The following is a 12,400-nucleotide window of genomic DNA, read 5'->3' on the forward strand; positions in this document are numbered from 1 at the left end:
GGGTTTGGAGCAGTTCTGTTCTCCCCAGGTATGGCAGGGCCAACAGAGAATATGCAGGGGTGTGGGCAGGGGCAGTTTATTTTGCCTAGCGGCCCCACTTCCAAAGCCTAGGTCTGGCCATTACAGCCCCACTCACCTGAGCCGGGGACCCATGGTGCTGGGATCCACAGGCTTTGGTAGATCCAGCCACTCTCTGCTGCCCGTCCTGGAACCACCTTCAGGGCCTTGGCCCACATTTTACAGTACTTGGGCCCTCCCTGCCCCATCATGCCCTGGCCTGAGATCAGGGCCTCGAGCCAACACAGGGAGGAAGGCCCCTTAGTGCCCGCTGGTTATGTGGCTTTATTCACAGACTCAGCACTTGCTGAGGATGGAAGGAAAGAACATCTGAGGCCAGGCTGGGCCCGGAGGTCAGGGTGGCTGGGAGACCATGCATGGATCGGATCGGGGAGCTCATAGGAGAGAAACTGCTGGCTGGGCCAGGCCTGTGTGGGGCAGGGCTGGAGGCAGGCAGCATGCGGGAGGCCTGGCTAGGTCTGCAGGGAGCAGATCCATCCAGGGGGTGGCTGTGAGCCAGGAGGGAGGGAATGAGGCTTCTCTGGGCAGGGGGTGGGAGTGTGGGGCTGGATAGCAGGCACCCCTGCCCCCTGAACCCAGGGAAATGACATTGTCGGGACACCTGGCGCCTGGTCCTGCTGCTGCCTTGGGACTTGATGTGTGACTAGCCAAGCTGATGCCCTCTGGTGTCATTGCCCTGTTGATGCTTGACATTTGCCTTGGGGTGACCCACATAGGGATGCTCTGAGGACATTTGTAAGGAGGCTGGACAATCCTGGGGAGTGTGCCTAGGGCCCAGCTGGGCGGGATCTGCCTATGGAGGGGGAGATCCCCAGCTCCCTGTGAGCCAAGCTTTTCTCTCAGTGGTCGGTGTCAGTTCTGGGCTGTGGCCCCCTGAGGGCGCCATCTCACGTCGCAATCTGGGACGCCACTGGGCCAAGAAGACTAATGTTAATCCTTCTTTCTCCTGTCCCGCCCTGCTGGCTCCTGACTTCCTGTCTAAACGCAAACAAGGAGTCCAAAGCCCGGATCCTCCTCCCAGGCCTTCTTCCTGGTGAAGAGCCCATTCCCACCCAGCAGGGAACAGAAAAACCAGTTCCCCGGGTTTCACTCCCTGCCTGGGAATAGTAAAGTTTGGAAAGTAGGCAGGGTCTCTCTGGGCTGTCCAGGAAGGTGACCTAGGGGCCTGGGAAGCTGGGTGAGGCCTGTGCAGGGCCCTAGGGCTGAGGATGCAGCCTCTGCCCGCTTTCCACCGGCCTCTCCCGGGGACTGGGGTGCAGGGGTGCAGGAGAGGGGCCATCAGCATTGGCGGGAGGGGGTGCGGTGAACGGAGCCAGGGCGCTTTGGGATCTTGCGCCAGCGTCTCTTGTCCCAGCGGCAGAGCAGCAGCAGGCGGAAGGTGTCCCGGAAGGCTTTGTTGCAGAGTGCGTAGCACATGGGGTTGATGGTGCTGTTGACGTAGCACAGCCAGTAGCCCAGCTCCCACAGGGTCTCGGGAACACAGTCCTTGCAGAAGGTGGACACCAGCACCATGATGTTGTACGGTGTCCAGGTGAGGATGAAGGCCAGCAGGATGGCACTCAGGGTCCGAGCCGCCTTCTTCTCCTTGACCAGCGAGAAGGTCTTCCGCTTGGCCAGCTGCTCCTTCCCGCGGGGCTTCTGGCTCTTGCCCGCTCGATCACGCCCTTTCCTGGTTGGCCGCTTGACTGTATTCGGGGAGCTCCGGGGGGGCTGCTTGGTGGGGGCCTGTGCCTCAGGGTCCACCATGGGCATCTTGATCACCACTTCAGAGCCAGGCTCCTCACCCTCTGAGGATGTGAGGGACTCCATGGAGCCTTCATCCTCTTCCTCTTCTTCTTTCCAGCTGTAGGCCTGCAGCAGCCGGGGGGCCCGGCAACAGCGACAGCATCGGCCTGGAGGAGTCTCTGGTGATCCCTCAGCCCCTGGCTGAGACCTCTCTGAGCTGCTGCTGCTGCCACCCCCTTTACCTGGTGTCTCGGAGCCTTGAAGGGCTGCCAGCTCCCGTGCCCGGTTCTCTGTCTCCCTGTAGATGCGCCAGTAGAGCGTGCACATGACTGTGACAGGCAGGTAGAAGGCGGCCATGGCTGTGCCAAAGGTGATGATGGGCTGGGAGAGGAACTGGATGTAGCACTGCCCGGCCAGCACTGTCCGCTCCCCTACCAGGTACTGCCAGAAGAGGATGGCTGGGGCCCAGAGGATGAAGGAAACCAGCCAGGCCAGGCCAATCATCAGCGCTGCCCGGCGGGGTGTGCGCTTGGCGCGGTAGCTCAGGGGCCGGGTCACGGAGAAGTAGCGGTCAAAGCTGATGAGCAGCAGATTCATGACGGAGGCATTGCTGGCCACATAGTCCAGGGCCAGCCAGAGGTCGCAAGCCAGCGTGCCCAGAGCCCAGTGGCCCATCAGCAGGTAGGTGGTGTACAGGTTCATGGAGAAGGTGCCGATGATCAGGTCGGCGCAGGCCAGGCTCAGCAGGAAGTAGTTATTGACTGTCTTGAGCTCCGTGTTGACCTTGAAGGAGATGAGTACCAGCAGGTTGCCTGTCACTGTCGCCAGGGACAGGAGGCCTGTGGTGATCCCAATGAAGGCCACTTGCCAGGGACCCTTTCCTGGTGCCAGGACGGTGATGTTGGGGCTGACGGCAGGTGGGGCTGAGGTGTTCATGGTGGCCAGATGGGGCTGGGGTGGGCAGCCCCTTCTCCAGTCACGCTACAGGGCTTCCTCAGAGGAAGGTCATCACCTGAAGAGAGAGGACATGGGCTTTGGTTGGGCCACTGGACATCTCTGATAACCCTGAGCGGAAGGGGCTAAGGACACAGCCCCTGTCCTCCCTTACTGGTGTTCACACATGGCCACTTACAGAGCTCTTTCCCAGCCGCGAGAGGATTTGCCAGCAGCACGGGGAGGCTTTGGAATCCAGGGATCTGAGTCCTATTCCAGCTTCTCCATTCAGACTCTGAGTCTCAATTTTCTCATTGGGAAATTACTACTAATTCCTGCTTTGCTTAACTCATGTGGCAGGAGTTGGGAGGAGACTCACTTTGTGTACAGTCCTGCCAAATTTTCAAAGCGTTTCACTCAACTTTATTAAAGTGCTCATTTACTGAGTAGTCACTACATGCCAGACACAGTGCTAAGCCCTTAATTGAGTTATCTAATTTAGCCGTGGTACATCTCTAGAAGGAAGGTCTCTCGTTACATCTCACTGAGGCGACGGTGGCTCTGAGCAGGAGCAAGGCCTGGCCATGGTGACATGAGTGGTAAGTACGATGAGAAGCCACTTCTCACTCTCACTGGGTATGTGGCGCTCCATTGGGATTCTTCCATCTCACAAGGAGAGATGGGAAGAAAGGGGAGGGCTCAGAGAGGATAAGGGGAAAGAGATGAGAGCAGAGGGGCACCGTGCATGTGTGTGTGTGTGTATTTGTGTGTGTCTGTGCATTTTTCTGTGCATGTGGGTTTACATACACACATGAGGAAGGTGGTATCTGGGGCTGACTTGGACCCTCTAAGAGGACAGCAGGGAAAGTTGTGCTGGGCCCAGCCACCCGCTTGATGGTAGGAAGGTCTGGGGTAAAAGCAGGCAGCAGGGATGAGGGCTCCAGCTCCCAGCTAAGGAGGGGTCTGGACCCAGATGGGGCGTGGGAAGCCTCCCTCCCTCTCCCCACTCTGTTCCTGGCCCCAGCTGAGTATCGGGAAGCAAAGGGAACAGGAAGATCCTCCAGACTTTTCTTGGATCTGGAGTCTGGCCCGGGCACTAGGGCTGGGTAAAGAGAAAGGCAGGCCAGGACCCTTAGCAACCTCCCAGCTGGACAGGAGGCCTCCACAACCAAGGTGAAGCCACAGTGAAGGGCGAGGGTCCAGGCCAGCTCAGCCATGGCCTTACTGCCTTGTAATTTGGTGCGTCCCTTCCTGTTCTGGGTCTCAGGCATGCATCTGTCCACTGAAGATACTGAGGGTTCCCCCAAGTCATAGCTGTGGCCTTAGGGGGCCACAACTGTATTGTTGGAAAAATTCCAAGGAAGAGATGTTCATCAAGGGCCCACCAACCTCTGGTGCTCCTTGGGCACCAGGCCTGTGACAGACTGAAGTACTGTCCCCGTGATAGGGGGCCTGGGCGGTGTGTGGCTGAGGCCATCCCACGGCTCATGGTGAACTGTCAGTGTGCAAGAGCAGTTCTAGGCATGGCGAGTTGGCGTGGGACAGAATGAGCAGGAAGGACTGTGGCTGTCAGTGTATCTGGGACAGTTTGCACATGAGGGCGCATGTGTAACATCACAGTTAAAGAACCTGGACTCTGGAGCCAGACTGTCTGGATTTGAATCCAGGCAATGCCATTTACTGGGTGTGTGAATATTGCTGGTGACATAACTTCTTTATGTCTTGGTTTCCTCAACTGAAAAATGGGGATAATACCTAGTAGCTACCGCCAGCTAATACTCCCAGGAATTGTGAGGATTAAATGAGCCAATGCATGTAGAGTGCCTGGAAGAGCCCCTGGCACATGCAAGCACTGGAGGGCTCCTTCCTGTGTAGGAATGTCTACTTCTTTGATTAAAAATCTCTGATACTGCAATAGCAACTAATAATAATAATGCTCATTGCTGTTATTTAGTGCTCCCTGAGTGCTAGTCATTGCTAAAGGGCTTGTATGCATAATCTCATTTAATCTTAACTGGAACCTACGACCTGGGGATTGCTGTTATCTCCATTTTACAGCTGAGGAATTCGAGGCTGAGAAAAGCAAGAGAATTTGCACAAGCTCACACAACGAGGATCTGAGCCCAGGCAGTGTGTTCCAATGAAACTTCATTTACAAAAACTGAAGGTCAGCCCCAGGGCCGTAGTTTGCCAATTTGAATTTTAAGAATATTACTTTAAAATATGATTTGTCTTTTTTTCTTTCAAGGCAAGCATGAAATGAAGTGTACTGAGGAAGGACAAGATAGGTTTACAGAGCAAGAGCAAGACTAAGAGAAAGATATGTTCACCACAGAACGGCAAATGGACCCCTCTGTCATGACAAAAGGGCTATGATTTGTCTTGATCACTGAGTTTCGTTGTACCTATGAGGCTGCTGGTGGATGCCACTCTTGAGATTTGCCCTGTACAACTCCTGTCACTTTGATTTTCTGAACTGAGTGCTGTTTAATGCCCACTGCACAAAGGGAGCAACTGAGGCACAGAGAAAGCTCAAGGTCCCCTGGCTGCGGTCCCCCATGCCACACCCGTCAGGTAGCCTGGAGCAGCTCTGTAGCCCCACCCCCCCAGGCAAAGACCTGCGGAGGCTCAGTCAGACCAGAGGAGCTGGCCGGCCTGAGCGCTGCACCCTGCCCAGCTGCAGGCGCCTCTCATCAGCTCCGGCAAACTTCAAAGCTCCGCCCCTTGTCCCACCGCAGCTGAGACTAGGATAAGGCGAGTCAGGCACTTGCCTCAGGTGCAAAATTTAAGGGGTGCCTCAAAACTCAGTAATTAAGAAAATATTTTCATGCACTATATCTAAAAATGGAAATTAATGCAAAAATTAATGACAAACAACATGTTAAACAAAGACAGGATCCAGCCCTGCACTTGCACAACAGCCCTCTCTCACTTGCCTCACTCTGATCCTGGCCCTGGTTCCAATAAAACTTTATTTGCAAAAACAGATGGCCGGCCTGTGGGCTGTGATTTGCTATTTGATTTTTTAAAAAATATTACATTACAACATTATCTTGATTAGTGAGTCTTTTTGTGCCCCCTCCCACCCCGCTTTTAAATTTTGCCCTGAGGCGAGTGCCTCACTCGACTCACCCTAGTCCTGCCATTGTGGATCTCAGCCTTGGGGTTGAAGCTCAGCACTGTCCCTTCCTAGCTGTGTGACCATCAGGAATCACTCAACTTTCATTCCGCTGCTGCCCTCATGCCCCAGCCGAGGGGAATAATAGTGTTCAAATCTCCCAGCACTGAAACAGACACTCGACTGAAGGCCTCTGTTGTTATTCCCAACGCCTTCTCCTGATCCACTGCCCAGCCCCTTCGAAGGCAAGCCCCTTTGCCTCCAGATCCCAGGCGCAGCCCCTGTCTGGTTTCCAGTTTGCTCATCGGTAGTGGAGGAGTTGGACCAGCCTGGCGTCTGGGGAGATTTTATGGGGTCCTGAAACCCACATCTCAACATGCTGAACAGGAAGGAGCCAAGTCCCTGGAGTAAGGCTGAGGACTCACTTAGGTTGTCCCAGTTGGGACTGGAATGGCATCAACTCGGAGTGGGAAGACGGTGACCTCTGCCCATTACAAGACTTCCTATAACTTTGGTGAATTTTAAAAAAGCTTCAGAACAGGGGGAAGTGTGAGAAGTAACCCAAGGGGTCCTTGGAGGTGAGGAAGCTGGCAGTCCCTTCCCTTGATGTCTGGAAGTCCCTTCCAACTCTCCTACTTAAATAGTCACGCTGATGACCACCATAATTAATACCTCCTGCAGCCAGGCGCCTGAGGTATGATATCGTTTCCCTTAATCGTGGGACACTCCAATGGGGGTTTCTATCTTTATTTTATAGGTGAGGACACGGAGGCTCGGGAGGCTAAGTGGCTTTTCTGATGGTCCCACAGAGGTGGTAGAGTTGGGATCCTGATTGGGACCTGCGGGCGCCAGGCCTGCGTTCTTTCCACTTGGGCAACTCTGCTCTGCCCCACCCGCGTGCTGTGAGGGCTAAGGCCGCCCACCTGGGCAGCTGGGTGAATGGAGAGGGGCAGAGGTTCTGGGCAAGTGGAGCCTGATTCTTGCCTCCCGCTGAACCTTCTTCTGCTGCGATGCAGCCTAAGAACAGACTTGTCAATGAAGGGCTTTTCTCCACAATCAGAAGCAGGGGTCCCCCCTCCCCAAACCTTCTCTTGGACAGTGAGAGAGCTCAGGAGAAGGTTTCTGGAGCCGTGCTCTAGTCCCTGTGGCGTGACCTGTCCAAGTCTCCTTAACTCTTGACTGGGGGCAATCCTCTACCTGTTTAAGGCTGCGGGACAGGCAAGGCAGTGGCTATGAAAGAACCTGGTTTCCTGTGATGGGAAGTTTCCCCTGGGGAGACCAGCCCTGAGCTGAGAGTCAGGGTGCCAAGGTTCAGTGGTGGCTCCAGAATTTCTACACAGGAGGGGCTTAGGGTCAGCCATCTGCTTAAAAGTGGGGCTTGACGCTGAATTTGCAGAGCACATTCTGTGAAGCCCTCCACGGGGTTGGGGACTAGTCAGTGGGGATTGCAGCGGGTGGGAGGAAGATTCCCCAGGGCAGCCCTTGCCATCATGTCTGCCTGGCTGCAAGCTTTTGCCTTGCTGTGTGACCTTGGGCAAGTCACTGTCCTGACCTGGTTACCCTTCTGTGGGATGGCAGTGAACTCCTAGGATGAGTATTTGTGAGTGAGGGTGTGTGCATTGCCGAGTGAGGCTGGGAATGGTGGGGTGAGTCCATAGCTTTGTGGGGATGGGTTGGGATCCATCCTCAGATGATATCATGTCTGGGGTACGGAAAGGTAGCAAGGAAATGGGGAGGTGGTTTCTGCCCAGAACTGTGGCCCCCTGACGAAGGCTGTTGGGAGCCTTTAATACTATTACTAATATAATCATAGCAACTGATACTTACTGCTTACTATATACCCTACATGGCCTTAAGCATTATGTACCTGATCTAATTTACCTGTTGCAACCCTTGTGAAGTAGGTTCTATTAACCACCTTTTGCAAAAGGCCTAAACTGAGGCTTCCAGACCTCAAGGACCTCATCGGCGATGCAACCAGGATTTGGAGCGCGCAATCTGCCTCAGAGACCAGCTGCTCTGGAGGGGATGGAGGGCTCCTGCCTCCTTGCCCACTGCAACTAACTTGGCCAAGCCCTAGTGTGAATCAGTCAACAATGAGGAATCGGTCCTTCCTTCAGAATCTGGCCTGTGTGTCTGTCATCTATCTCGGTGATATATGGTGACAGCGCTGAGGGAAGGGGGAGGTCCAGCCAGAGTTCGTTGAGAGGCAGGGTAGGGGCTGGGTCTGCCTCATTCACTGCTTTATCCCAGGGCTTGCACATAGTAGTTGCTCAATAAATATTTGTGGACTAAATACATAAATGTGTACTTGACTTCAGGCTGAGGATGAGCCTGCTGGGGTCAGGACCAGCTCCAGAGCATGGCCCAGAGCCCCCTCTGCTCCTTCCAGCTCCCCCATCTGCCGGGACCCTGCTACCTTGAGTGAGGCCCTGCCTGGCTTGAGAGCATGGGAGAAAAACAGCATCCTTAGCTGTAAAATGGACCAGGGAAGCCCTGCCTCACCCAGCAAGGAAGCTAAGTGAGGTGATAGGACAGGCATGGAGGTGTGATGGTGTCTGTCACTGTGGGTGGGGTGGAGGAAAATGTTGGCCTGAGCTCAAAGGGTTAAGGAATGAGGTCAGAGCCTCTAGTGCAGCAGGCCAGACTGTTCACTGCCAGCGCCCTGGGCCAATCCCCAGGGGCTGGGGATCTGGCTGGTGAGAAGAGGGGGGAACGGGGGAAAGAGTCGCTGGGGGAAGCAGGGGGAGAGAGGAGGCGGGGAGAGGGGCTCCTGAACGCCAGGCTTTCTTGAACTATTGCTGGTCAAGGAGGGTACAAGGGGAAGCAGAAAATGAGGGCATGCTGGGGAAGAGATTTCGGAGGGAGGAGTGGAGCCATCTTGTCATTCTGGGTCTAGAAACAGGCGGAACCCTGGCTGGGGAGATGGGACAATACTGGGGAGGAGGTATGCGGAGGGGCCGTGGGGCCGGGCACCTGCAGTCTCACATGTGCAGTGAGAGGGTGCTCCTTCTGGCCATGTGTCCCCAGTGGTCCCTTCTGCTGGGGCCTTAACCCAGAAGCCAGCCTGTCCCAGGCGGCTCTCTCGCCTGGGGTTAAATTTTCTCCAAAGGTAGCTCTTGACCCATTAAAGGTTCACGAAACTTCCACCCCTGATACCTGGCCTTGGGAACAAGGGAGTAAACAAATAGGATTTATCACATTTTCAGGTTCGATAGTCACCACTGGGAGTACCAACTAGCTGTGTGGAGGACAGCAGCCATCGGTTAAATGCTACAGAAATGCACTGCTGAGCCAGAAGAGGAGCATCAGCCCTAGAACCACTGCCAAATCTGCTCACCTGGGTGGACCTTAACCAGTTGCTGGTTTTAGCTGGACCATGCTTGAGCTGACTGTTAGCAGGCTGGGCCCTGGACCTCGCTCTGGCTCTGTCAGTGTAGCATCAGAGGTGCTGGGCCTCTCATCCTCCTCTCCGCATGCCCCCTGCTCCTTGCACTCCCCTCCCCATTTCCTTTCTTCTCCCTCCCCCGTCCTTGTAGGCATCACCATGGCACCACAGCAGAGCAGAAACCCAGCACAGTCACCCACCTCTCCCCGCCCGCCCGCTGGGAGCCCGAGCTCCTGCCTCACAGAGCTTGCTGCACCCCCTGCTCCCCCACCCCACCTTCCTATTCACGGAGGCGGCAGTGCATCATTGTGCCGAGGGTGAGAAGAAGGGGTCCAACCCCCAATGGACCCCTAAATATCCCTTCTCTGACCACGAGCGCGTCCCTTTCCCAGCCTCAGTCCCTCCATCTCTACAATGGGAAGGTCCTTTCTGGGTCCTGCGTGACCTCTGCCTAGCCCCTTCTCCACACGGTGGACTCCCCGTTGCATTAGGACCCGGCTCCCAGACGTCAGCCGCCAGCCGCCAGCCCATCTTCTGCAGCCCATGTCACTACCTCCTCCCCTCTCATATCACAGCAGCGATCTGGCTTGCCTAGTGGCCGAGGTCAGGGGCCAGATAACTCTCATCTGACAGCTCAGTGAGCAGCTCATTACCCAGGGACAGGAGACTGTCCGGCTGCTGGAGACTGCCTGACTCCTTCCGGCCAGCCGGGCAGGGGGCCCTGGGTCAGTCTGGGTGGAGCTGCAGGTGTGCTTTGTGGGAAGAGCTGAGCCTCTCTCCATTGGCCCTGGACACCCCTCAGCTGCACGTGTCTGAATGACCTAATGAAAGTTCACTACCCCCTCCCCAGCTGCATGCCCAGGAGCTGGTGGCTCTGCAAGAATCAGAGCTTCTGGCCCCCAGCCTATCTCCACGTTGTGGAGTCTGACGGCACTGGGGTGGGCACCTGGCTTAGGTGCCCATTAGTGTCCATGCATTGCTTGGACATAGGACTAAGACCTGTCTTGTGGGAGCCCAAGATACTAGGGACATAGGGAAGGCCCTCTGGGCCCCCGCATATGTCAGGGTCACGTTTCCTGGCTGGCATGGCCATCCATGTGCCCATTTGTCCCCAGAGAGCCCTGGGGCTCTTTGCCTGGTCTCCCACTGGCTTCTGGCCCGACACCCACCTTGGCATCCAGCTTGTCTGTCTGGCCAGCAGCGTGGTTCAGTCCATCTTGGGGGAGCTGAGGTAGACGGGGTGGTGGGATTCAGGGTACCCTGAGTGAGGAGAGGAGGAGGTTCTGGGACTGGTGCCCCAATTAAGGGGGGTCAACTGCCCACAGGATGCTGGTGGCAGGGCTGCCTCCTGGCCCCCAGCCCTTCCCGCTCTGCCCCCAGGGTGCTGGGAGCTCTGCTTGCTACAAGGCAGCCTAATCCCTTCCCAGCCCCAGGTCCAGTTTCCTGAGGGGGTCTCCATCTTCTCTGCCAGCGGAAGCCCAGAAAAACATCAGATGTATCCATTCAAAGCCAGGAGACAGGGTGTTTGGAGCAGTCAGTGTCCAGTGCTACAGCGCCTCCTTGCCCTCTAGACCCCTCCCTGACCTCCTCCTCTCTCTGGGGTCCATCCCCATTTCCGTCTCATCCTCCTCCCTGCCCTACCCACCCCCCCACCGAGGACCCTGCTTCTCCTGCCCCCACCTCAGTGCAGCCCCTCCCAAACCCTTCCAAATGTACTCACCAAGGGACTGGAGAGGGGTCTGTAGGGTCCTCAGCCCCACTGCCTCCCCGGGGGCCGGCGGCGTCTCCAGGGACCCAAACACCTGGCTCCCGGGGGGAGCTGCGCCCTGTGCTGGCAACGGGAGAGGCACAGCCAGTGATTGGCATGTCCCACCCCCTGGCACGCCAGCCTGGGGGGGGGAGGGAGAAAGGGAAAGAGAGGGAGGGAGGAAAGAGAGGAAAGGAAGGGAGGGGGAGCTAGAGGGAAGCCTCAGGCAGCGTCTGGGGTTGGACTAGGTCCTGGAGGGGTGCCCCCTCCTCCACCAGGGCACCCAGTTTGAGCCCGAGAGGGAAGAGGCAGGACATGAAGAAGGCAAGCCCAGGAAGGCTAAAAGTCCAGGACGGGAGAGAAGGCGGATACAGGGAGACAAACACCCACACCCACTGCACACAGACCAGGCGGCACACACACCCCCTCACAAAGGCACACTCTGTTTCCCCGGGCTCCTTCCCCCACCCCACCTTCGAGCCCCCAGCCCGCGAGCACCATGCCCCAGCACACATGCCCTGGTACTCACATGCTTGCTTCCCTCGCACGCATGCCCTCCCCCCGCACATGCCCACGCACCCACCCACCCAGCCACACACCCTGCTCTTCCTCCCTGCTGCGAGGGAGCTGGATTCCTTCTGTTTGGAAATGACACATTGGGCCTCACGTGAGAGGCTCCAACTTGGAACAGACCCAGAGGGCTGGCGCACCCGCCTGGGGGCGAGCGGACGTGCCCGCGTGCTGGGCTGTGTGCTCTGGCATCCGTCTGGGTGAGGGTATATGGATGTTTGGTTTTTGAGGATGAGTGAGGGGCCAGGTGCCTGCGCCATGCGAGGCTGAGTGCCTCGCATGTATGTGTCCCTGTGTACTCGTGCCGTCATGCAGCCTGTGTAAGTGCAGGTGTGACCTTGTCGCTTTGGAGGCAGGATGCATGTGCACGCGTGTGTCTGTATTCCGTGCGTGTCTGAGTGTTGCCCAACTGTGGAACTTGCTAATTCTGACAAGCGAGGCAGCCTCTACCCCGCTGCCTGCTCCACCCCCAGTTTCCACTGGGAAGACAGACAGACAGGCAGACAGACAGCTCTCCTCCCAGCTTGTCAAACTCTGTCTCCCCTGACTCCCACTCAGGGCGCACAGGTGTGTACCTGGGAGACAACGAGCCCTTCCTCCCCTCCTCCATCAGTTTTATTGCTCGGCCAGCACCCCTCCTTCCAGGCCTGTTTGGATTTCTGTGTTGGGTTTCCTCAGCGATAGAACCCCTGGGGGGCCTTTTGCCATAGAGACCTGGGTCCTGTCCCGCCTTCATCTGACCCTAGCAACCTCCTGGGGAGCTGACCATGAAGGAGAGTTGGGAGGCTGCCTGGATCACGCACTCTCCCTTGGGCTGCTGTGTTCTCTGCACCACTGGGTT

At 56.7% G+C, this 12,400-nt stretch overlaps 1 protein-coding gene across 1 annotated transcript; it reads right to left on the minus strand.

Moving 5' to 3' along the window:
* Positions 1 to 322: 322 nt before the first annotated feature.
* CHRM1 (cholinergic receptor, muscarinic 1) lies at positions 323 to 11,297 on the minus strand. Its single transcript, XM_012665409.1, has 2 exons — positions 10,963 to 11,297; positions 323 to 2,815 (listed from the first exon to the last, which is right to left on the minus strand). Exon 2 carries the CDS (start codon positions 2,737 to 2,739, stop codon positions 1,357 to 1,359), a length of 1,383 nt encoding a protein of 460 aa, XP_012520863.1. The 5' UTR covers positions 2,740 to 2,815; positions 10,963 to 11,297; the 3' UTR covers positions 323 to 1,356.
* Between the last annotated feature and the right edge of the window lie 1,103 nt (positions 11,298 to 12,400).

The sequence above is a fragment of the Propithecus coquereli genome, unplaced genomic scaffold (assembly GCF_000956105.1).
Source record: "Propithecus coquereli isolate 6110/MARCELLA unplaced genomic scaffold, Pcoq_1.0 Scaffold120, whole genome shotgun sequence".
Lineage (NCBI taxonomy): Eukaryota > Metazoa > Chordata > Mammalia > Primates > Indriidae > Propithecus > Propithecus coquereli.

Excerpts from the sequence above, each read along its gene's own strand:
- CHRM1 (XM_012665409.1), bottom strand. The coding sequence starts at position 2,739 with ATGAACACCTCAGCCCCACCTGCCGTCAGCCCCAACATCACCGTCCTG.